Source organism: Triturus cristatus, chromosome 3_1 (assembly GCF_964204655.1).
Source record: "Triturus cristatus chromosome 3_1, aTriCri1.1, whole genome shotgun sequence".
NCBI lineage: Eukaryota > Metazoa > Chordata > Amphibia > Caudata > Salamandridae > Triturus > Triturus cristatus.
The window spans coordinates 19466625-19492897 of NC_140583.1; the positions used below are offsets into that span (position 1 = coordinate 19466625).

Below are 26273 nucleotides of genomic sequence, written 5' to 3' on the forward strand. Positions count from 1 at the left end.
TAGCTTCTGTAATTCTGGTCCCCAAGTGAGATCTTCTGGCACAGTTACATTTCCTTAGGTATAGTCTGAGAGCCGATCTATATGCTAGTTTATCTACCTACTGTTTGGATTTTCTCCAACTCCATTCCCTTTTTCTGCAGCCAGCTTTTTCTTTCTTAAGACTGTCATTGTACCCAGGTGCTGGAGCTGTCTTTATTCAGGTCTTGACAAGTTTTATTGGGGAAATGGAATCCAGAGCTTTGGTCAGAGAGCCCTCAAGTGTTTCCAGTGCCACATCGCTGTCCACAGAGTTCCGAAGGACCGGGGCTTTAAATACAGGGATAAATGAGGCAAGGGTCACCTTCCTCCATGGTCTCTGCCGACCTTGGACATATTGGGGTTTATTTCATGCCTCTGATAAGTTTAACACAAATTTTAGGGCTGAGTGATCTGTCCAGGTCAGGGCTATAGGGGGGTCAACTACTACATCCTGAGTATTAGAAGGAATATGCTACTTACCAGTATGCATCTGTTCTTGGCATGTAGAGCTGCAGATCTACACACTTTTGCATAGATTGCCATCTGGTGTTGGGCCCGGATGTTTGCAGTTTGTTTTTCCTCTTGGAAAGTCTTTGGAAGTCACGAGGTCGGTGACTCCTCCCTTGGTCCGTATTGCGCATGGGCTTTGGCTCCATCCTCAGATTGTTTTTCGCCAGCAGGGAAAGATGGAGCGTAGTAATAACAGTGAAGAAACCCATGTGTGTTGTATCTAAATAAGATAGACTGGAACAGATACAGGTAGCCAAGGAGGAGGGTGGGCGTGTGTAGATCTGCAGCTCTACATGCCAAGAACAGATGCATACTGGTAAGTAGCATATTCCGTTCGAGGCATATGAGCTGCAGATTACACACTTTTGCATAGACTATATAGCAGTTCCCAACCCTAGCAGCGACCACCGGTATCTGTTGCAGTGGTTTGAAATAGTGTTTTTAGTACAGCCTGGCCCACACTAGCTTGTTGCTTAGTTTGCACATCTACACAGTAATGTTTAGTGAAAGTGTGCGGTGTTGACCATGTAGCTGCTTTGCAGATATCATCTAATGGGATGTTCCCTAGAAAAGCCATAGAAGCCCCTATCTTTCTTGTAGAGTGGGCTTTAGGGGGAACAGAGAGCGTGCATTTTGCCTTGTGGTAGCAAATCTGTATGCATTTTACAATCCACCTAGCTATCCCTGATTTAGAGATGGGGTTGCCTTTATGTGGTGGAGAGAAAGAGACAAACAGTTGTTTTGTCTTTCTGAAAGGTTGTGTTCTCTGGATATAGTAAAGTAAGGCCCTTTTAACATCCAGTGTGTGTAGAGCCCTTTCTGCAACAGTTTGAGGTTGCGAGAAAAAAACCGGTAGTTCTACCGATTGGTTTAGATGAAAGGGAGAAATGACTTTGGGTAGGAATTTTGGGTTGGTACGGAGGACAACCTTGTTCGGGTGCATTTGGAGAAAAGGTTCTTGTATAGTAAGTGCTTGTATCTCACTGACCCTTCTAAGGGAAGTGATGGCTACAAGGAAAGCTGTTTTCCATGTGAGAAATTGCAGTTCACATTTATGCAAAGGTTCGAAAGGCGGTCTCATTAGCCTTGTGAGAACTATATTTAAGTTCCACACAGGTGAGGGTGGTACTCTGGGGGGAATTATTCGTTTGAGGCCTTCCATGAAGCCTTTAATGGCAGGCACTCTGAAAAGTGATAGGTGCTGTCTGTTCTGTAGGTAAGCGGCAATTGCTGCGAGGTGTAGCCGAATGGATGTATGCTAGGTTACACCTTTGTAGATGGAGTAAGTAGCATATGATATGCTGTATAGATACGTCTAGAGGGTTGATTGTGTTGTTATGGCAATAAACATCAAATCTTTTCCACTTTGCAGCGTAGCAAGCTCTAGCAGTAGGGCGTCTAGCTTCTCTGATGACGGTCATACAGTCAGGGGGAAGGTTAAGGTATCCGAAGTTCTAGGATCTCAGGAACCAGATCGCAAGATTGAGCTGAGCTGGGTCCGGGTGTCTGATCTCTCCATGGTTCTGGGTTAGGAGGCATGGTGAGAGGTGTAACTTTTGGTGTGGCACTACCGAGAGTTCCAGCAGCGTGGTGTACCACGGTTGTCTGGCCCATGTTGGAGCTACTAGAATCAGTGTGAGGGAGTGCTGTTGTAGCTTTCGCACCACTAATGGAATTAGTGGGAGAGGTGGAAAGGCATACGCAAATTTGCCTGACCAGTTCATCCATATCGCATTGCCTTTGGACAATGGGTGTGGATATCTGGTGGCGAAGTTTGGGCATTTTTGGTTTTCGTGGGTGGCGCAGAGATCTATCTGCGGATGCCCCCACATTTGAAAGAATGGGTGAAGAACCTGCGGGTGAAGTTCCCACTCATGGATCTGCTGCCAGTAACTCCAGATAGTTGATGTGGAGTAACTTTTGCTGCGGCGTCCATGTGCCCTGCACTGTGAGGTGTAGTAGATGAGCTCCCCAGCCGGTGAGCGATGCGTCTGTTGTTAGGATTATTTGTGGAACCGGGTCCAGGAACGGTCGACCTCTGGAAAGATTTGTGGTGTTCCACCACTGCAGAGAGCGATGGGTGCGACCGTCTACCAACACCAGATCTGTCAGTTGCCCCTGGGCTTGGTTCAATTGGCGCGCTAAGCACTCTTGGAGTGGACGCATCTGGAGTCTTGCATGGGGCACTATGAAAATGCAAGAGGCCATCATCCCTATTAGTTGCATAAACACTCTTGCTGGGAGAGAGTGTTGAGGTATGAATCTTTGATGCAAAGCCTGAATGCTTGCAATCCTGGCAGGATTGGGGTAGGCTATGGCTTTTGAGGTGTCTATGGTGGCACCGAGGTATTGCTTTGTGTGGGATGGTATTAGCTGGGACTTTTGGTGGTTCACTGTGAAGCCTAGCTGGTGAAGTTGTTGGATGGTAGTGGCGGTATGATGTACACATTGGTTGTAGGACGTGGCTTTTATTAACCAGTCGTCCAAATATGGGAAGACGTGAATGTGCTGTCTTCTGAGGTGTGCCGCCACTACCGCTAGGCACTTGGTGAATACTCTTGGTGTTGTTGTGACCCCGAATGGGAGCACCTTGAACTGGTAGTGTTGCCCGTCCACTACAAATCTGAGGTACTTTCTGTGAGCATGGTATACCGGAATGTGAAAGTATGCGTCCTTCAAGTCCAGTGTGGTGAGAAAGTCGTTCTGGGAGAGGAGCGGAAGTACCTGCTCAAGTGTTACCATGCGAAAATGGTCCGAATGTATGTATGTGTTTAGAGGCCGGAGATCTAAGATAGGTCGTAGAGTCTCGTCTCTTTTTGGTATCAGAAAATATAGGGAGTAGACCCCTAAATTATGTTGACTGGCGGGGACTTGTTCTATCGCCTGTTTTTGTAGGAGGGAGATTACCTCCTGTTTTAGTAATGTGGAATGTTCTTGTGACATTGGGCGTTGCCTGGTTGGAATGTTTGGGGGGGTAGATGTCAATTCTAGGCAGTACCCTGAACGAATAATTTGGGTCACCCATCTGTCTGAGGTGATGGTCTCCCAGACGTGAAGGAAATTTTGTAGCCTGCCCCCGACCGGAGTGGGATGGTCTGGAGGGAGCAGGGGGAAGTCATTGGGTAGGCGGTGTGGCAGAGCGGGCGGTATTTGTTTTGCCTCTGCCTTTATTGTTATTGCCTCTATAACCGCCTCTTTGATAACCCCTTGTGAAGGTGGATTGAGCAGGGGATTTGTAGGACGTGGACGCGCTATCTGAGGAGTAGCCTCTGGCCGTGCCGCCGAAAGGAAGAGCGGCGAAAGGAGCGCCTAGGAGGGTGTGACTGCAAGGCTCCCATAGATTTCGCCGTATCTAAGTCCTTCTTCATCTTCTCGAGGGCCTCATCTACCTTTGGGCCGGATAGATGTTGTTGATCAAATGGATGATTTAATATGGAGGCCTGTACCTCAGGTTTAAAACCTGAAACTCTCAGCCAAGCATGGCGACGGAGGAGGACGCTAGTGTTAATGGCCCTGGAGGCTGTGTCTTCTGCGTCTAAGGCACAGCGTATAGAGGTATTAGTTATGGTCTTACCCTCTTGAATTAATTCATTGGCCCTGTTTTTGTATTTTTCTGGGAGATGGTGCATGATGGTTTGTAGTTCATCATAATGCGCTCTGTCGTATCTGGCCAATAGCGCTTGAGTGTTGGCGATACGCCATATATTGGCTGCTTGTGACGCAGTGCGCTTTCCTGACGCGTCCAGTAGCTTTGACTCTTTGTCAGGTGGTGGTGCTTCACCGGACGCCTGGGAGTTTGACCTTTTCCGTGTCGTGGAGACCACTAGGGAATCCACTTGATTAAGGAATCCTGGGCACCACTCAGTGACCGGCTGGATTCTATTGACTCCAGACTTACCTGCATCGAACTGTCGTTAGCCTCATCCCGAGGACGGGAAGGTAGGGAAGGAAACCATGTTACTAAGGCGGTTAATAGTCATGTTGGGAATGAAAGTGTGGGGGCTACATTGACTAGGGAAGCAGGAGTGTCACCCTCTGCCCCCCGGGTAACAATCCCAGGAGGTAACCTGGTGGCACCCCTGCTAAACGCAAAGGAAACTGTCACTAATAACCCAATAACGGTTGCGAACTCAGGCACAGGGGTCCTGACGTCACAAAGAGTGCCTGGCATGTTGGTCAACCGTAACAATAATTTTAATATAGCTCCAAACACAAACATTAAATATCTTAGTGTAATTCCTCTACCTACCATCCAACTCCCTCCAGAGGCTGCACCCTATGTAGTGGTCCTGGCGGGGGCCCCACCATTAGACAAGGGAAGGAGGGAATCACACCAGAAACTGAAGAACAAGTGTATACACTGGCTCAATAAGAATCGCACCCTCCCACCATATATCTTAGTTGAAATTCTCCACGTAAGAAGAGTGGGATGGGTGGAGAATAAACCAAAGACAGTAGGGGGGGGATTGCATCATTATAAACTTTAGGGATAAGAGAAAAATGAATTATATTTGTGATTGGGTCCAAAATGATTCCACATTAACCATTTAGCCGCTTCCCCTTTCTTACTTCTATGTGGTGGTGCCCCAAGATAGGGGTTGTCACCAATATTATGGTGGACAAAACATGGGGAGGTTAGGGCGAAAATTTGGAGCTATATAATAGGTTTGAAATGCTTTATGGTTTGGAGGATTGCGACTGACTTCATGGGCTAGATCTTAGTCAGGAGGAAGTGCATACATCCCCTAGCCGGCCAGAGGTGGCTATTATAAATAATGTTACTATCTCAGAGAATCCAGAGATTAACATTGTCCCCCACACTTCTAATTGTAAGATCCTGAGTTGGAACATAGCGGGACTGAGAAGTAAATGCAGGGACAAAACCTATTTGGAAGAGATAAGGCTTTATGATATTTTGGCATTCCAGGAAACTTGGGACACAGACCATAATTTTTATATAGATGGGTATGCACATTTTTTTATTACCGCTAAAAAGGCACATTATGGTAGGGCACAGGGAGGTCTAATAATGTGTTTTTCCCTAAATGTGCGTGGTTCATTAAAACAAATCGAAGTAAACTGCCATAATTGTTTGGCAGTAGAACTATCTCGCCCACACGCAGGGAAAATTTTAATGGTTAATTTTTATAATTCTCCCAATAGTGACAGCACTAATACATTTTTACACAACTTAGAGGTGTGTTTGACTGCTTATCAAATAGATAATCCGCAAGCTGAGATTATCGTTATGGGAGATTTTAATATTCACCCCTGTGAAAAAAACTGTATCTTCGATAACTTAGATGGTCCCCAATACTCTGCTCCGGTACACTTTGAACATACGGAGCAAGGTGAGTACCTCGAGAAGCTTATGGCCACCTTAAATCTTTATGAATCGGGGTGTGTTAAGAGCGGCCCGAGGGTTGCCACCTTTAAGGGAACAGCCATCGGAACAATCATAGACTATATTTTTATGTCCGCCGCAGTCTTAAGTAGTGTCATCTCGTATAAAGTTGGGTATTCTGTTTTTAGTGATCATAACCCCGTTATTTTAGAATTGGCCCAGGGGGCACTATTATCAACTATACCATCTGACCAGAGGGTTATTAGTCGAGAGGTGATAACAACTGCCCAAGGAAGGAAATTAAAATGCACGAAAGTGATCCCAGAAATCTTTGTAGGAGAAGTCCTGTCCAATACAGAGAAGGAAGTTAACATCTGTTTGGACATTGACGCGTCAAACATACTGATTATAGATGCTTTTGAAAGTATCTGTAAGCAAATTTGTAGTAAATTGACGAAGCAAACGCCCTCAGAACCCAGCATTAGAGGGAAAAGATGGTTCAACAAAGATTGTACCAGGGCCCACTCTGCCCTCCTAAAAGCATTAAAGCAGACCCCTAGAAACAGGGAGCACATACATATGTTGAGGAACTCCTATAAACAAGCTACCCGGACAAGAAAAAACCAGATCAAGGACGAGGCCTTTGGACAAACTTATGTCCCCGGAGGTCCTGAGGGACAGTGGAAAGTTCTGGAAAACCATTAATGATCCCTATTTCTCCAGTGAGGATAATTCTCATCTGGATTGTATTATCCAAGATGAGCTATGGATTTCCCACTTTGAGAAAATATACGGCAGGGAGGGGACTGAGAGTTCGTCAGATCACACCAATAATTCAGTCCCATCACCAGGACTGGTCTTCCAGGAGCAAGAAGTATTAAAAGCAATAACGGAGACCATGATTAATAAGGCACCAGGACCTGATGGGGTCCCGGCGGACCTCTATAAAAGTTTTCCTAAATTTTGGGCTAGTATATTGACTAACATCTTCAACGCTTTAGGCACAAAAACTATGCCTACATCCTGGTCAAAGTCCATTATCATCCCGGTATTTAAAAAAGGACAGAGGGATGATCCAGCTTGTTACAGGCCAATCTCCCTGATAGACTCTGCTGTAAAGATTTTAGGCAGAGTTATCTTAGATAGACTGACAGACTATTTTGAGGGTAAAGGGATCCTCTCTAATGCTCAATACGGATTTAGAGCAAAAAGGAGCACATTAAATCAATGCCTTAACTTACAGCTCCTTATCAGTAAATATACTGTGACCAAAAAGGGTTCCCTCTACCTGGGTTTTATGGACCTCTCAACAGCATTTGACCTAGTTAACAGGTCTAAGCTTTGGCAAATCTTAATTGATATGGGGATCGATTTCACCTTGGTTAAATTCCTTGCTGATCTACACTGTGGTTTGATCGCCTCTATAAGATTTACCCAAGATGGCAGATGCACCAGGTATTTTGAATCAGAAAGAGGTGTTAGGCAGGGGTGCATCTTGGCTCCCCTGCTGTTTACATTATATATTAATGCTCTAGAATGTGCTCTGAAGAGAGCCACATTAGATGTGCCGAGAGTTGGAGATACAATCATACCAGTTCTCCTATATGCCGATGATGCTCTTCTTCTCGCGCGAACAGGCATTGGATTAAACAAATTATTAACGAAATTTAATACTTTTATGGAATCACTTGATTTGAAAATTAATGCTAAAAAATCACACGTTATGATAATGGGGGAACAAAGTAAAAAGAAAAAAACATTGACATTCCTTTGTGGTAAAGATGTGGTCAGTAGGGTCCCGGTTTTCACATATTTAGGAATTTTATTTAGTGAGAATGGGACCTGGGGACCGCAAATGAAACATAAAAGAAATGTATTTGTAAGATCCTCATCAGCTCTTATTGGTTTCTCAAAACGCTTAGGAGCCAGACCTATGGAAGCCATTATAAAGGTTTACAAGGCAAAATGCCTTGCAATAGCTACTTATGGTTCTGAGATATGGGGGTATGCCACTGAAACCCAGCAGATTCAAGTGGTGGAAAATGCTTTTCTTAGATCCTTACTTTCAGTGCCACAGTCAACCCCCACCTTTTCGATCCACGTGGAGTTGGGACTGGAATATGTTATAGATACAGTAAAAATGGCCCCAATAATATGTTGGCTTAAGACCTGGCTTAACGATGAGATCTCTTTAAATCATATGATCCTTAAAGATTACCTGGCCTTAGACCTAGCTAGTAAAATCCCATGGTTAGCCTACATTAAAACAACCCTTAATAAACTTGGTAGGCCGGAGATTTTCTTGTTACCAGAATCGATTAAGAAAGCAGACCTGGGTTTGATTAAAACTGCTATGATAAATTTACAACTCGCAGAAAGAGAAGAACTAGAGCTGAAGAAACCTTTAGTAAGATTACACTATGGGATAGTGAGCCTACCTGGTCTGGAACCCTATCTGAAGTTAGTAACACGCCCCTAGCATCGTTTTCTGTTAATCAGATTTCGATTTAATTTAATTCATTTTTTATTAGGTGACTTCCCTAAATGGGGCTTCCCTGATAAAGCAGAGCCCTGCAAATGTGATAACGCATCCCCACAAGATACTCTACACCTTGTTATGTTTTGTAGGTTCTACTCCGATATCAGGAAAAAGTATTTATTACCGTTGCTTAAAGAAATAGGGTTCACCCAGGTTAGACCAGCCCTTGTATATCTCCAATCAATGAGTAATGTTCGGATCATTTTTCATGTTGCTAACTTCCTAGTTGCTGCTGTTCGCATTAACAATAAGAAAAAGAACAGTAATGCAACCGCAGGACTAGACACTCTCTGAACTGATGTAATGCTGTAGTTTTAGTGGGTTTTTAACTGGAGGTTAGGATTCTTAACATGTTCTTATTTATCAATGATTTTAACTGTATAGAATTTTTGTGTATACCCCTGTATGCATCTGTGGGGACTGTGCCTCTCGTCCCTGTTTAATGCCTCTATAACGATAACCATTGACGCCATGTCTGTGCTCACTTTTTAATTGATGTAATGTTTATGTGAAATGTTTCTTTTTATGGTATTAATTTTACCGAATAAAAGTATTTTTGACTGACTGACTGACAGTGGCGCTGGCCCTTTGATATAGGCAGGATCTGTGGGGGCAGCTTTATACTTTTTCTCTATGCGTGGGTTAATGACCCTAGCCCTGACTGAGTCTTTAAAAACCTCTGGCGCATGTTTTATTACCCCCTTGAGCATAGGTAGTATGGAAGTAGACCTATGTGTGGTATCAAAGGTGTTGAGGAGGAAATCTTCCTCTACCGGGTCAGTGTGTAGCTCTACCCCGTGATAATGTGCCGCCCTCTGAAGTAGGTGGTGAAAACCTAATGAGTCCTCTGGTGGAGATGGCCTGGATGGATAAAGATCATCTTGTGGGACATCTGGAATGTCTGGATTATTATAATTGTCCCATGGGTCTGGGGATCCTGTAGGGGTGGGGTCTTGTGGCACATCCCCTGGATCGTAGTAGGGGTCCCCCTGATCATCATGGTCTGGAGACGGGGTCGGATAGCGATGAGGCAGGGGTGGAGAAGGCGGAGGGGGCGGAGGTGGAGAGGATGGAGGAGGTGGGGAAGGCACTCTGAAAGGGGAGGTAGCACAGTCTTTCCTCTTTGGAGGTGGAGGCGGAGCCGGTTTGTCCAAATGTCTCTTTTTAGAAGAAAGTGCCAAATGTCCAGTTTTTGGATCCTTGGTAAGGGTCTTTTGCAAGGGATCCGGTGTAAACAGTTCCTGAGACAATGTTTGTTCCGTCGGCGCCGAAGGTTTCGGGGCCGATGACTTTTTAGGCTTGTCCGTGCCGTGCTTTTTTGGAACCTCCGGTTTTTTGGTCGGCGCCGAGGTAGGCTTCGGCGCGGGAGTGTCGGTGCCGAGGGCCTTATGGTGTTTGGTCGGTACCGAAAGGCTGGGTTTTGACACTGAGGACTTTGGTGCGGAGGTCGGTGTCGAGGTCGGTCTCTTTTTCGGTGCCGAAGTGTGTTTATCGGCACCGCTGAAAGGCTGCTCGAGCACGAGCCGCCGGAAGGCTTATTAGGCTTCTTCACCGGGCCCGAAGGTGGGGTGTTCGAAGCAGTGTCTTTGGTCTTGCCTAGGCCCGGAGGCGAAGGCGTGACCGAAGCCTTTTTGGGTGTCGGCGCGGGTGTGGGAGGGGGTATTTTACTCACGAACCTCTGCGCCGGGGTGATGTCCTCCACATCCGAGTCGTCGGCTTCGGAAGCACTGACGAGGTCCTCTTCATGTGCTGCTGTCCCGGAGCTTTGACGTCGTCCCCGAAGATGTCGACTGGAACGGAGGTCGAGGAATGCGCCATGTTTCGTCTGGCCCTTCGATCTCGAATAGTCTTTTTCGATCTCAAAGACTTGCAGGCGGGACAGTCTCGAGCCTCGTGTTCAGGGGAGAGGCAGAGGTTGCACACCTCATGAAGATCGGTGTGGGGGAATTTGGACCCACATCGAGGGCACTTCTTGAATGCAGTTCTTTCCATCAGCCGGGACCGGAGCTTGGATAGGCCTGAAGGCCGCCGTCGACGACTGGAATCGAAGATGTGTCGAAGAGAAGGTGATTGAGGAGATCAGGATCTGAACAATACCGCGATGAGCGAGTGTTAGACCTGACATCCTTGGCGTGGGTTTTTCCCCTATCTTTTGCCTCTACTACCTGGATTTTTGATGCTGTGCTGGATTTCATTTTTGCTGGTTTAGATGCTTTGGACACTCTGCCACTGCTAATCAGTGCCAGAGTGTAAGTGCTCCCTGTGTAAAATATCATATTGATTGGATATACCTAATTGGCATATTTGTATCACCCTGAAGTCCCTAGTAAAGTGCACTGTGTGTGCCAGGGCTGGTGATGAGAGATGCTACTAGTGGGCCTGCAGCGCTGATTGCGCCACCCACATGAGTAGCCCTAAAATGGTGTCTCAGGCCTGCCGCCGCAGGCCTGCCTGCAGTCCCCGGACTGCCATATCACCCTGGTCGGTGTCCCCACTGACTAGGCCTAACCCTTCCCTTTTTGTGCACATCAGTCATCCCTATGGAAGGCCCAAGGTACCCCCCTGGGCAGGGTGCAGTGTATGTAAAAGGTAGAGCATGTACTAGTGCAGGTATCATGCTCTGGTAGTGAACAGCGGCCATTTTGTGTGTTCACTGCTGCAAGGTTATCTTGCTCCATAGGCTAACATGGGGGAGGCTGGTGCCAATGGCTATCCGCCTATCTTCTCATAGGAACAAGATAAGACATGAGTGGTTGATATCCCTGAGCTCAGCATTTAATAACACATCTTTTAGGAGAGGCTGTTTTTAAATCCTGAGTTGGAGAATAGTACTTTTTAGAGAGTAGCTGTTCTCTTGTCTGACCCTTCTGTGTGCCTGGGCATGCTTGTGGATTGACTGTCTGGCTTGAGAGTGACAGGGGCTGGGGATCCCCCAGGAGGTTGGCTGAGTCAGCCCTTTGCTGAATGGCGACATTTGCAAGTAGAGTGGAGGGAGGAGATAGCACCTGGGAGTGAATAGGGCTGTGCCTGCCTGCCACACTGCTGGCTCCACCTCCTGCTGGGTGGCTGACGACTCTGCCCCTCACTCTGAAAAGAAAGCAGAAGCCAGGAAAACAAAGTGCTCCAGCAACACCCAGAACTGGATCAGACCGGGCTCAGGACCCACTTGCACAAAGACTTCAAAGACTTTTAGGGGTATAAGTACAAGACCCCTGACAACAGATTTTTAGATTCTACAATCAAGAGGAACCTCTGCTGAAAGACGGACTGCTGAAGGACTGAAGGAAGATTGCCTTGCTGTGTGCTCTAAGGGCTGACCTGTCCTGCTGTGCAACTGAAGCTGAGGAGGAGAAGGGGCCTTGCTGTGTGCTGAGGCCCTGCCTACTTGACCTGACAAGACTTTGCTGTGTGCTGTGTCTTCAACACTGAATCTCCAAGGGCCTGAGAAGAGCTGGCCTCCTGTTTTGCAACCCAGGGACAGAAAGGTTGCCAAGACTTTAAGACTCTGCTGCGTCCCCTCTGTGCTGCTGTGTGCTGCAAAGACCGTGGGCTGGGTCTGCAAAGTTCCTAAACATCTGCCCCGGGGAGTGCGCTAGCTGCTTTCTGTGTTGCTTGAGAGCGCCGCGCTGACCCTTGCCTGGAATCGACTGCCGTGAGGAAAAGATCGACGTGCTTATCGGCACGTGTATTGCGGTGGCCAAGAGATTGTGGGCGTCCCCTGAGCTGCTGCGAAGCTTGGCGGTGTCTCGATCGACCCGCTGACTCGGGGTGCCTCGAGGCATCCTGCCCGCAATTCACCACCACGGCCCGGGGCCCGAAATCGCTTCGAAGCTGTGTTTCCCCGTTCCGCAAAGCCGCGGAGAAAGGAGCGAGAAGGCCGCGACCTGATTGGTTGGCGGCGGAGGCTTGGCCGGTCGAGCCGCGCTGCGATTGGCTGACACCCAGTGACGTCCGCCGTCGTCACTGAAGGCTCGTCGAGGGAGCCGCGACCGGATTGGTCCATCGCTCGGGAGCTGGGGAAGCCCCGCACCAAACAGCCTGAGAGGAGCGCTTTAATAATACGCGCAGAGGCGCCGCCAGAGGAACGTGGCTATCTAAACACCAAGAGCCTACGAACTGATTCTTTTTCGTGAGTACTGAATCACACAAAGAGACTAGAGACTATCTTCTTACGATCTTGACAACGCAAGAAAGCGAGTAATGTGCAAACCCTTTTGATACTTGATTGCCACTGCTGCAACTAGATAAAGTTATATTTTTAATATACTTACCTGTGTGGTCTACGTTTGTGGTGTACTAGGGGGGTCATTGTGGTTGTTACGTGCAAATACTTTACACATTGCCTTGGGGATAAGCCCGTCTGCTCGAGCCAAGCTACCTAGAGGGTGAGCAGGGGTTATCTACCGTGTGTGTCCCTGTACCCTGACTAGAAGCAAGGGTCCCTATTTGGTCTAAGGTGCTTACCTCTGCCAACTAGAGACCCCCAGATCTAACAGCGAGGATTCCGCTTCGATCGTCGAACTTTAACGGTTCGGAACCGGAGCGCGAAGTATTACATCGGAGCCCGATGGCGGAAAAAAACAATCTGAGGATGGAGCCGAAGCCCATGCGCAATACGGACCAAGGGAGGAGTCACCAGGCACCAGGATTTTTATTAAAGAGGGGCTGGGGAGATGGAGGTCGACTGAGAGACAGGAATGGGAGGGGGTCTTACCAGTGGGGACGTCACGGAGAATGTCAGACTAGACACTAGCATTACACATGGCAAGAGAAACTGTCCCCTAAGACACTATGGCCCCTGTTTCAACCTGTTGAGATACAACCTTTCTACGGCAGAAATATAAATCCTGAGTAGACGGCTCTCAATTGTACTCACATGTAAACCCAGTTTCTTTGGCATAATAATTTTAATGCAAACATTGTTTAAAAAAATCAGATTAAAACTTTTTGTGACTCGAATCCCATGGAGACTGAATTTGACGCAACCGGTCTTCGCCCCCTCCACATTTCTAGCTCCCTCTCAGTGAATGCCATCAGGACGCATGGAACTGACGACTGGTATCCATTGTATGGATTCTGAAGAGGGTAATCAAAGTTAGGCTCCGATGCTACCAAAGATGTACTATTAGCCAGTCAACAGTTCTTGTTCTTTGGTAAATAACACACGCGCACCATAGAGCACCCTCAGGATTCACTATCACTTCACCGTCTCTTTGTGGCACCTACCTGCTAAATATTGTGTGTATAATTAAATAATATACATACACACAGATATACCTGTATCTTTTATATTTGTACTTTTAATATGTTCTATGATGCTAGGACAGCTGAAGGTTAAATCTTCCTCGGTGGAAGCATTGTTCTTGTCTCTTGGGTGCTTCTGAGTCTGGGCAGAGTGCCCCGGACCTCCATCTCACCCAAAAACTCTAGTTAAAAATGTAGGGTTTTGGTTCGATGATAAGCTAACATCGAATCACAGGTTAAGAAACTTACAGCCTGTTGATTCAGTCTGTTCAGAACTCTGCGAGAGATCTTATGGCTCCTTCCAAGTGTCGCCCAGAACACTCATCGAAGCTATGATCACGCCGTGTTTGTGCTATGGGAAAGTGCCTTACTTAGGACCACTAGGGCTATGTGTAGACTACAGATAATTCAGAAAGCAGTGGGCCTACTCCTCCTTCGCACTCCGAGGGTGGAGCTGGTGGCCTTCTCCCTTCAAAAGCTGCACTGGCCACCCATCGAGAAGCGAGCAGACTTTGATGCACTTTGTGTTGCTCTTCCTGCATTTACCAACTCATACAAATCATTGCTGCCTGCAAAAAGATAAAACACCATCGCACCTGTAAGTTCCACAGCTGGAAATATGGGGGGATATGTACAAGGAAGTGGCGGAGCGCATCGTTAGCCTCCTTGGCTGAACGCCGCGCTCCGACACTTCTGGAACGCAGGGCTGCACCATATTTACAACAATATGGCGCAGCCTTACATTTCTCCCTGCGATGGCGCCAAATTTAGCAATTTAGCGCCAACGTAGGCACCCTTGCACCATAGAGCAAGGGCGCCTGCGTGCAGGGGAGAATTGGTTATGTGCAGGAAGGTGTCCTTTCCTGCACATAAACAATCCTGAAATGCCATTCTGTCACTGTCATGTGTGCTGCTTGTATGTAGGTGGAAGCGTAAAAATGAATGGGTGTTGAGGTGAAACGCTCACCGCAACACCCACTGCCCACCCCTTTCACGCTAAGCATAGCTTGAAAGGGGGCCTTATGTACAAGGCAGGGTAAAGCCACGTTAAATGGCTTAATGCTGCCTTGAACATAAGGCACAGCCCCTATCGCCACCACAACGTCTATAAAAGTGACGCTGTGGTGGCGATAGGGCTGGTACATATGCCCCCTGGTGTCTAAGGTGAGAGACTGACATGCCACCACACCACCCTCTACCCGCAGCCATTGTGGTCACTGCTCCCTGGAGGAGAAGGTACCACAAATGAAGGCGCAGTTTGGTACCTCAGTTTGATAGTTGAAGTCTCTGGGCACCTATGAACTGAAAACGCTGGTTCTGCACCACGTGTGACTTGAACAAGCTAATAGGAAACCGGCCACGTCTCAACAGATGGCAAAAACAGGCTGTGGCAGCTTCCAGCACAGTGATGGCCCTGTAGAAACTCTCCGGTCGCCGAGGTCAGGATGCTGAGGGAAGGAGCTCACCTGGGGAGGCAGGGACTTCACACACACGGCACAGACCTCAACCTGGGACTGGAGGTCCCCAACAGCACATCGGAGGAAGCGAAAGCGAGTCAGACAAGTGGGTGAAGTGAAAGTTCGCATCCCTCCGGTCCAGCGAGGCTGAGAGCTCCCCAGCCTGTGCACGGAGAATCATCTTCTGGAGGGGTCCAACTTCCATTGGATGGACCCCACAAGCAACTGACAGTCTCAGTTGACAGGAGTTCACCTTACATTCAAACTCTTTGCTCAAGGAAGCAACAGCGAAGCAAGGCTTCATTCAAGTAGGTTCTAGTGCTTGGAAGTATGATTCAAGGCCCGGGCCTTACCTCAGCAATCCCGCAGGATACTGCCTCCTGCACCCAGGCCTGCACTTGGTTCCTGCCCCACTCCCCAGCTCTCCACCCTATTGCCCCTACCCCCAAACGCTCCCCTCTGAGCCCTCCCCCCTCTCCAGCCTCACCTGCTCAGTTCATCCAGGCGTAGGCGAAGAGGCCATTCTCCTTCCAGAGTGCGCACCGGGCCGGCTGGTACTCGGGTACCACAGTCAGTGAGGTGGAGAGCAGGGCTGTGTGATTGGGGTAGGCCGGCCACTCCGGGGGCATCGCACCTGCAGACGAAGGAGACAGTCAGTGTGTGTTCATACAGAGACGTTGCAGCTCCGCCTTGGCACCTAACTCTCTGCCCATCACCCCTCCTCTGCCCATCACCCCTGCTCTGCCCATCACCCCCAGCTCTGCCCATCACACCCAGCTCTGTCCCTCACACTCCGCTCCCTGTCCATCACTTGAGCTCTCTGTCCATCACCCTCCGCTCTCTCCCTATCACCCCCAGCTCTGTCCATCACCCCCAGCTCTGTCCATCACCCCCAGCTCTGTCCATCACCCCCAGCTCTGTCCATCACCCTCTGCTCTCTGTCCATCACCCCCAGCTCTGTCCATCACCCTCTGCTCTCTGTCTATCACCCCCAGCTCTGTCCATCACCCCCAGCTCTGCCCATCACACCCAGCTCTGTCCCTCACACTCCGCTCCCTGTCCATCACTTGAGCTCTCTGCCCATCACCCTCCACTCTCTGTCCTTGAGGTCTCTGCCCATCACCCTCCGCTCTCTCCCCATCACCCCCAGCTCTGTCCATCACCCTCTTCTCTCTATCACCCCCAGCTCTGTCCATCATCCCCAGCTCCATCCATCACCCCCAGCTCTCTGCCCATCACCCCCAGCTCTCTGCCCATCACCCTCCGCTCTCTCTCCATCACCCTCAGCTCTGTCCATCACCCCCAGCTCTCTGCCCATCACCCTCTTCTCTCTATCACCCCCAGCTCTGTCCATCATCCCCAGCTCCATCCATCACCCCCAGCTCTCTGCCCATCACCCCCAGCTCTCTGCCCATCACCCCCAGCTCTCTGCCCATCACCCTCCGCTCTCTCTCCATCACCCTCAGCTCTGCCCATCACCCCTAGCTCTGCCCATCACCCCCAGCTCTGCCCATCACCCCCAGCTCTCTGCCCATCACCCTCTGCTCTCTGTCCATCACCCCCAGCTCTGTCCATCATCCCCAGCTCTCTGCCCATCCCGCACAGCTCTCTGCCCATCACGCACAGCTCTCTGCCCATCACGCACAGCTCTCTGCCCATCACCTTCCGCTCTCTCTCCATCACCCCCAGCTCTGCCCATCACTCCCAGCTCTGTCCCTCACCCTCCGCTCTCTGTCCATCACTTGAGCTCTCTGCCCATCACCCTCCACTCTCTGTCCTTGAGCTCTCTGCCCATCACCCTCCGCTCTCTCCCCATCACCCCCAGCTCTGTCCATCACCCCCAGCTCTGTCCATCACCCCCAGCTCTCTGCCCATCACCCTCTTCTCTCTATCACCCCCAGCTCTGTCCATCATCCCCAGCTCCATCCATCACCCCCAGCTCTCTGCCCATCACCCCCAGCTCTATGCCCATCACCCCCAGCTCTCTGCCCATCACCCTCCGCTCTCTCTCCATCACCCTCAGCTCTGCCCATCACCCCTAGCTCTGCCCATCACCCCCAGCTCTGTCCATCACCACCAGCTCTCTGCCCATCACCCTCTGCTCTCTGTCCATCACCCCCAGCTCTGTCCATCATCCCCAGCTCTCTGCCCATCCCGCACAGCTCTCTGCCCATCACGCACAGCTCTCTGCCCATCACCTTCCGCTCTCTCTCCATCACCCCCAGCTCTGCCCATCACTCCCAGCTCTGTCCCTCACCCTCCGCTCTCTGTCCATCACTTGAGCTCTCTGCCCATCACCCTCCGCTCTCTGTCCTTGAGCTCTCTGCCCATCACCCTCCGCTCTCTCCCCATCACCCCAAGCTCTGTCCATCACCCCCAGCTCTGTCCATCACCCCCAGCTCTCTGCCCATCACCCTCTTCTCTCTGTCTATCACCCCCAGCTCTGTCCATCATCCCCAGCTCCATCCATCACCCCCAGCTCTCTGCCCATCACCCCCAGCTCTCTGCCCATCACCCCCAGCTCTCTGCCCATCACCCTCAGCTCTGCCCATCACCCCTAGCTCTGCCCATCACCCCCAGCTCTCTGCCCATCACCCTCTGCTCTCTGTCCATCACCCCCAGCTCTGTCCATCATCCCCAGCTCTCTGCCCATCCCGCACAGCTCTCTGCCCATCACGCACAGCTCTCTGCCCATCACCTTCCGCTCTCTCTCCATCACCCCCAGCTCTGCCCATCACTCCCAGCTCTGTCCCTCACCCTCCGCTCTCTGTCCATCACTTGGGCTCTCTGCCCATCACCCTCCGCTCTCTGTCCTTGAGCTCTCTGCCCATCACCCTCCGCTCTCTCCCCATCACCCCCAGCTCTGTCCATCACCCCCAGCTCTGTCCATCACCCCCAGCTCTCTGCCCATCATCCTCTGCTCTCCCCCCATCACCCCCAGGTCTGTCCATCACCCCCAGCTCTCTGCCCATCACCCTCCCATCTCTCCCCATCACCCCCAGCTCTGTCCATCACCCCCAGCTCTCTGTCCATCACCCCCAGCTCTCTGTCGATCACCCTCCGCTCTGTCCATCACCCCAGCTCTGTCCATCACCCCCAGTTCTCTGCCCATCACCCTCACTCTCCGTCCATCACCCTCCGCTCTTTGCCCATCACCCTCCGCTCTCTGCCCATCACCCTCCGCTCTCTGCCCATCACCCTCCGCTCTCCGTCCTTGAGCTCTCTGCCCATCACCCTCCGCTCTCTCCCCATCACCCCCAGCTCTGTCCATCACCCCCAGCTCTGTCCATCACCCCCAGCTCTCTGCCCATCACCCTCTGCTCTCTCCCCATTACCCCCAGCTCTGTCCATCACCCCCAGCTCTCTGCCCATCACCCTCCGCTCTCTCCTCATCACCCCCAGCTCTGTCCATCACCCCCAGCTCTGCCCATCACCCCCAGCTCTCTGTCCATCAACCTCCGCTCTGTCCATCACCCCAGCTCTGTCCATCACCCCAGCTCTGTCCATCACCCCCAGTTCTCTGCCCATCACCCTCACTCTTCGTCCATCACCCTCCGCTCTTTGCCCATCACCCTCCGCTCTCTGCCCATCACCCTCCGCTCTCTGCCCATCACCCTCCGCTCTCTGCCCATCACCCTCCACTATCTCACCATCACACCCAGCTCTGTCTATCTCCTGCCACTCTCCGTCCATCTCCCTCCGCTCCCAGACCATCACCCTCCGCTCTCTGCCCATCACACTCAGCACTCTGCCAGCATCTTCAGCTCTCTTTTCATTACCCTCCGCTCTCTGCCCCTCACCCTCCGCTCTCTGCTCAGCACCCGCCACTCTCTACCCATCACCCTCAGCTCTCTGTCCCTCACCCTCCGCTCTCTGCCCCTCACCCTCTGCTCTCTACCCATCACCCCCAGCTCTGCCCATCTCCTGCCACTCTCCGTCCATCTCCCTCCGCTCTCAGCCCATCACCCTCCACTCTCTGCCCATCACCCTCAGCTCTCTTCCCAGCATTTTAAGCTCTCTTTTCATTACCCTCCGCTCTCTGCCCATCACCCTCTGCTCTTTACCCATCACCCTCCGCTCACTGCCCATCACCCTCTGCTCTCTGCCCCTCACCCTCCGCTCTCTGCTCAGCACCCTCCGCTCTCTGCCCATCACCCTCCGCTCTTTACCCATCACCCTGCGCTCACTGCCCATCACCCTCTGCCCCTCACCCTCCGCTCTCTGCTCAGCACCCTCCGCTCTCTTTCCATCACCCTCCGCTCTCTGCCCATCATCCGCCGCTCACTGCCCATCACCCTCCGCTCACTGCCCATCACCCTCCGCTCTCTTTCCATCACCCTCTGCTCTCTTTCCATCACCCTCCGCTCTCTGCCCATCACCCCCAGCTCTGGCCATCTCCTGCCACTCTCTGCCCATCACCCTCAGATCTCTGCCCATCACCCTCAGATCTCTGCCCATCACCCTCCGCTCTCTCCCCAGCAACTTCAGCTCTCTTTTCATTACCCTTCGCTCTCTGCCCATCACCCTCCGCTCACTGCCCATCACACTCCGCTCTCTGACAATCACCCACTGCTCTCTTTACATCACCCTCCACTCACTGCCGATCACCCTCCGCTCTCTTTCCATCACCCTCCACTCTCTGTCCATCTCCTGCCGCTCTCTGCCCAGCACCCTCAGATCTCTGCCCAGCACCCTCCGCTCTCTTTCCATCACCCTTCACTGTCTGCTCATCACCCTCCGCTCTCTTTCCATCACTCTTCACTCTCTGCCCATCACCCTCCACTCTCTGCCCATCACCCTCCACTCTCTGCTCATCACCCTCCGCTCTCTGCCCATCACCCTTTGCTCTCTGCCCATCACCCTCAGATCTCTGCCCAGCACCCTCAGATCTCTACCCAGCACCCTCAGATCTCTACCCAGCACCCTCAGATCTCTGCCCAGTGTTGGACCCGGCCTCGTAGAATGGCCCTCCGTGCCCCCGCACCACCGAAACCTGGTACCGGCAGCCCAAGCACACGGCCCAGCCGACCCTTCCCACCAGGACACCCGCACCAACCCCGGACATCCCCGTCCATGGCCTCTCTTCTTTCGGCCACCCCGGGCCCGCGTGCCCACTCCCTGCAACAAGATGGCCGCCCGGCCCCAGCGCGACCCGGGCCTCGAGGCGCCACTCCGGCTGGAGGACATCACGCTTCCAGGGGATGAGAGAGGGAGGAGCAGTTTCTATCGCACCTCTAACTCCCCTGGGACGATGGGTTTCGATCGGCCCTCCGGCCTCCCTGCGGGCTGGCTCCGTGCCTGCTGGGTGTCTGGGACTTCTCCCGACCCGGCCCTGAAAGGATCAAAAGACAATAGCAGGAAACCCCGACAAGCGGCCCCCAGGTGACAAGACCCCTGCCTGCACAGACTCCGGACATCAAAGAGGGGTCGACCTATAACAAGGGGTGCTCTGAGACTGTCCGGCAGATTCGACGCTGGAACAACGAGAGCCTGCCGACGCGGTCGCGGCTCCTGGAACTTGAACCTACCTGAGCCCTGCTGAGTGACTCGCGGCTCCCTGAAGATCGTAAGACCTCCGAACTTGTACCTGAGCCCTGCTGAGTGACTCGCGGCTCCCTGAAGATCGTAAGACCTCCGAACTTGTACCTGAGCCCTGCTGAGTGACCCGCGGCTCCCTGAAGATCGTAAGACCTCCGAACTTGTACCTGAGCCCTGCTGAGTGACTCGCGGCTCCTTGAAGATCGTAAGACCTCCGAACCGGTACCTGAGCCCGCTGAGTGACTCGCGGCTCCCCCAGACTCTCACGGTCCCGCCGGACCCCGACTCCGACCACGTATCCCTCAGCTCGAGGATTGTGAGCTGTGCGCCGGATACGTCCCTGCTTTGAACCGTTACCAGAGACAGTCCCGCTACCCCCTACCTTTCCGAGACTCTTGAGCCGTGCTCACCTTGTACATATTTGCAGTGATACCTATTTGATAAAGCTTGTTTTCTGAGAATACCCAGTGTGGTCTCTCTGTGTCGTGTGGTGCCAGAAGTACGATCCTAGTTGCGAGATTCCTCCCCCTGGGGAATCTCCCGCCAGTGCCCGGCTACGATACTACACGGGTGGGACTCAGGGTAGTCAGGACCCCCCTTCCGGGCTCCTCTGAGGTCGCCGTCTAACATTGGTGGCAAGCGACGGGATTCGGGCCCATCACCTAGAGATCGTACAGTGAACAACGGACGCACGACCAACAAAGATGGCAGAAGGAAGCGCCATGAGCTCCGCAGAAACCAACGCCAACAGAGTGTTCCAGGTGGAGCATCTAGAAGAATACACACACAAAGAGCTAAAGCAATTTTGCAAAGAACTTAAAATCGCTACCACTGGCCTCAACACTAAGGAAGACTTGCAGAAAGCACTGAAAACTTGGGTGGAGACCGGGGCCTCCCGCCCGGAAGGCACGGGGGAGCGCCCCGACGAAGCCGAACCCCCTCCAAGTGAAAGCAGCGACAATCAGGTGCGAGGCATTGTACCAGACGGGGGCCTATCCCTGGAAGAACTCGCGGACAGAGAGAGAAGCCGCAGTCATGAACTCGAGTTAGCCAAACTCAAAATCGAGGGCGAATTGAAGTTAGCGGAGAAAAAGCTAGCGGTAGAGCAAATGCGCGTACAAGGCGAACTGGAAGAAAAGAAGCTCCAACGGGAGCACGAAGGAAGGAAGCTCCAACTGGAGCACGAACGCAGCTTAAAGGAACTCGAGCTCAAGGCCCGAAATGAGGACGGGAGGCCCTCGGGAAACCGAGAGACGGCCCCCCCATCGGAACAGAAGGTCCACATCCCCAAGGATGTGGTCAAGGAATATTATAAAAACGATGACATTCAGCAATGGTTTCGGGCCTACGAGGTCGCCATGACCTCCCATCGGATCCCACAGAAGGACTGGGGGGCGGGGTTGTGGGGGCGGTTTCTGAGCGAAGGAAGGGACACCCTGCTCGACCTACCCCTCTCCCTGCAGACCTCCTACAGCCACATGAAAGAGGCTCTCCTCACAAGATACGGCCTCACCCCAGAAATGTACCGCCAACGGTTCCGGGACTGCAGGAAGATCCCGGGCACCACCTGGGTGGAGTATGTAAACTTTTTTAGTCGGGCCTTCGATGGGTGGGTCAAGGGCAGCAAAGTCACCACCCTTGCCGAACTCACTGATCTCATGTTATGGGAACATCTGGCTGCGAACTGCTTCATAGAGCTACGTCAACATCTGCTGGATAGCAAGCTCACAGATCCCCGGAAGCTGGCTGTGGAGGCAGACCGCTGGACCAACACCCGGGTCTCCCGGGGCATGGTAGGAGAGTACCCCCGAACCAGTCAGGGACCACCCCGCCAGAGAGGGGGAGCAAACCAGGGAGGGCCGAGAGAGTCCCAGCCTAGCCCCCCGAAGACACCACCTCCACCTTTCCCGGCGCCCCCCCCACCAGTGACAGGGCCCCCTGGGAGACGAGGACACCGGGTGACCGTCACATGTTTCCGTTGCCAGAAACCCGGGCACTACGCCAATGACCCAGAGTGCCCCATGGCCACCCAAGTCACCCCTGCAAGACAGATAGCCAACGTAGCCCTGGGGGAGGAGGTTGAGGAAGCCGAGGAGTGGGAACCCGCCGCTATGGCCCTAGTATCCCTGGGAGATAGGGAAATGATCCCTGGTAGCCTCCTACCGTCCAACACACAGAAATATGGGCAGCTCGTCAAGATCAATGGCCACCAGGTAGAGGCCCTGCGGGACACCGGGGCCAGTATCACCGGTGTCCTCAGGCACCTAGTCCCCGAGGAGCAGATCCTCCCCAATGTCTTTTGCCCCGTAATATCCGCAGACAATAGGGAAAGTATGTGTCAGGTAGCCCTGGTGCCATTTGAGTGGGGAGGGGTGATAGGTAAACTCAAGGTGGCCGTAAGAACCTCCCAGCCGGTCGACTGCCTCCTAGGGAACGACCTGGAGAGTTCTCCCTGGAAGCACGTAGAGCGCAAGGCCCACCTAGGAATGATGGGACTCCCCGAGTGGGTGTGTGCCACCACCCGATCTATGACAGCCCGACTCACTCCCCGGAGAGAAGTCGAGAGCACCCCGGTCGAAGAAACCCGTACCGTCCCCGCCGAGGGTCCTCCCGTTCCCCCATCGGAAGGGTCCGTCGCCAGCGACGGACCCGCACCATCCGACCCCGCCCCGGTCCCCGAGTTGGGGGATCTACCCGAGTTGGCCCATTGGCGCCACGAGGGCGGGCCCACCCGGGAAGAATTTTGCCGGGAGCAAGCCACCTGTCCTTCCCTGATCGGGCTGCGGCGCCAGGCCGAGGGCCAAGCCGCAGGTGACCAGACCGGAACGCACCGAATCTATTGGGAGAATAACATCCTGTATAGTGAGCAGAAATCGGTGGAGCTGGGATCCGGACGGGTACTGGTGGTACCCCTCCGCTTCCGAGATTTCCTCCTGGGCTTAGCCCACGACGTCCCCCTCGCCGGCCACCTGGGTCAGGACAAGACCTACAGCCGTCTCGTGACCCATTTTTATTGGCCTAAAATGAAAGCAGCGGTAGAGGCACACTGCAAGTCCTGCCCCACGTGCCAAGCCAGTGGGAAGAGTGGGGGGAAGCGCAAGGCTCCCCTCCAACCCTTCCCGGTCGTCAGTACCCCCTTCGAACGAGTCGGAATCGACATCGTGGGGCCACTGGACCCCCCCACCTCCCAAGGTCACCGGTTCATCTTGGTCCTAGTAGACCACGCCACCCGCTATCCGGAGGCTATTCCCCTACGCACCATTACGGCCCCCGTGGTGGGCCGGGCCCTGATGGGGATCTTTTCCAGGGTGGGTTTCCCCCGCGAGGTCGTGAGCGATCGCGGCACTAATTTTATATCAAGGTATATGACGTCCCTGTGGCAACAATGTGGGGTGTCCTATAAGTTCACCACCCCGTACCATCCCCAAGGGAACGGCCTAGTAGAGAGGTTTAATAGGACTTTGAAAGGGATGATCGCTGGCCTAGAAGAGCCCCTCCGGCGTAAGTGGGACGTCCTGCTCCCCTGCCTCTTGTTCGCTTACCGGGAGGTCCCCCAGAAGTCCTTAGGGTTCAGCCCGTTTGAGTTACTCTATGGGCACCCCGTCCGAGGTCCCCTCAGTTTGGTTAAGGAAGGGTGGGAGGCAGCACCCCAGACCACCCCCCGAGATGTGTTCCAATATGTCCTGGCCCTCCGGACCCAGACCAGGAGGTTCCGAGAACTGGCCGAGGCCAACCTGGAGGCGAGTCAAGAAGAAATGAAGCGCTGGTACGACCAGAATGCTACTCTGGTCGAGTTCCAGCCGGGCCAGCAGGTGTGGGTCATGGCCCCCGTGAAGCCTGGCGCCCTCCAGGACCGATGGACTGGGCCCTACAAAGTGGTTGAGAGGAAGAGTCAAGTCACCTACTTGGTGGACGTCCAGTCGCCTCGGGATCCCCTCCGGGTCCTGCACGTGAACCGCCTCAAGCCTCACTTCGTGCGGACAGAACTGAGCCTCCTGCTGGCCACCGATGACGGGGCCGAAGATGAGTCGGATCCCCTCCCGGACCTCCTGTGTGTCAAGAAGCAGGATGGCTCCGTGGAGGGAGTGAACCTCTCCCCAGCCCTCACTGCCCAGCAACAAGCGGACTGCCGCCAGCTCCTCAGACAATTTTCCGACCTCTTCTCCCTGACCCCCCGGGTCACCAACTGGTGTGTTCACGATGTGGACACCGGGGACAGCCCGCCGGTGAGACACCGAGCCTACCGGGTTCCTGACCGGGTCCGGTCCTGCATTCAAGCTGAAGTCTCGAAGATGTTGACCCTGGGGGTGATCGAGCCCTCTGACAGTCCCTGGGCCAGCCCCGTGGTCCTGGTTCCGAAAGCAGCAGCCCGTCGCCTTCCTCAGACGGCGGCTGCTGCCCCGAGAACAGAGGTGGAGCACCATAGAGCGCGAAGCCTTCGCCGTGGTCTGGGCACTCAAAAAACTACGACCCTACCTGTTCGGCACTCATTTCAGAGTCCAAACTGACCATCGGCCCTTGCGATGGCTCATGCAGATGCGAGGAGAAAACCCCAAGCTACTGCGGTGGTCAATCTCCCTCCAGGGAATGGACTTCACCGTAGAACACCGCCCTGGTACGGACCACGCCAACGCTGACGGCCTCTCCCGGTTCTTCCGCCTCAGCGAAGAGAACCCCCCAAGGTGATGGGCAGTTCTCTCCGGCTTTCAGCTGGGGGGGACGCGTGTTGGACCCGGCCTCGTAGAATGGCCCTCCGTGCCCCCGCACCACCGAAACCTGGTACCGGCAGCCCAAGCACACGGCCCAGCCGACCCTTCCCACCAGGACACCCGCACCAACCCCGGACATCCCCGTCCATGGCCTCTCTTCTTTCGGCCACCCCGGGCCCGCGTGCCCACTCCCTGCAACAAGATGGCCGCCCGGCCCCAGCGCGACCCGGGCCTCGAGGCGCCACTCCGGCTGGAGGACATCACGCTTCCAGGGGATGAGAGAGGGAGGAGCAGTTTCTATCGCACCTCTAACTCCCCTGGGACGATGGGTTTCGATCGGCCCTCCGGCCTCCCTGCGGGCTGGCTCCGTGCCTGCTGGGTGTCTGGGACTCCTCCCGACCCGGCCCTGAAAGGATCAAAAGACAATAGCAGGAAACCCCGACAAGCGGCCCCCAGGTGACAAAACCCCTGCCTGCACAGACTCCGGACATCAAAGAGGGGTCGACCTATAACAAGGGGTGCTCTGAGACTGTCCGGCAGATTCGACGCTGGAACAACGAGAGCCTGCCGACGCGGTCGCGGCTCCTGGAACTTGAACCTACCTGAGCCCTGCTGAGTGACTCGCGGCTCCCTGAAGATCGTAAGACCTCCGAACTTGTACCTGAGCCCTGCTGAGTGACTCGCGGCTCCCTGAAGATCGTAAGACCTCCGAACTTGTACCTGAGCCCTGCTGAGTGACTCGCGGCTCCCTGAAGATCGTAAGACCTCCGAACTTGTACCTGAGCCCTGCTGAGTGACTCGCGGCTCCTTGAAGATCGTAAGACCTCCGAACCGGTACCTGAGCCCGCTGAGTGACTCGCGGCTCCCCCAGACTCTCACGGTCCCGCCGGACCCCGACTCCGACCACGTATCCC

The 26273-nt window shown here is 53.2% G+C and overlaps 1 protein-coding gene across 4 annotated transcripts in view; it reads right to left on the reverse strand.

Annotated features, from left to right (window-relative positions):
* Positions 1-26273, reverse strand: part of LOC146859616 (uncharacterized) — a 398593-nt gene that overhangs the window by 39990 nt on the left and 332330 nt on the right. For all 4 annotated transcript variants that reach the window (XM_085646633.1, XM_085646634.1, XM_085646632.1 and 1 more), the window contains one exon: positions 15600-15746. In XM_085646633.1, the coding sequence (XP_085502759.1) occupies positions 15604-15746 (143 nt within the window). In that variant the 3' untranslated portion in view covers positions 15600-15603. The remainder of the gene's footprint in view (positions 1-15599; positions 15747-26273) is intronic.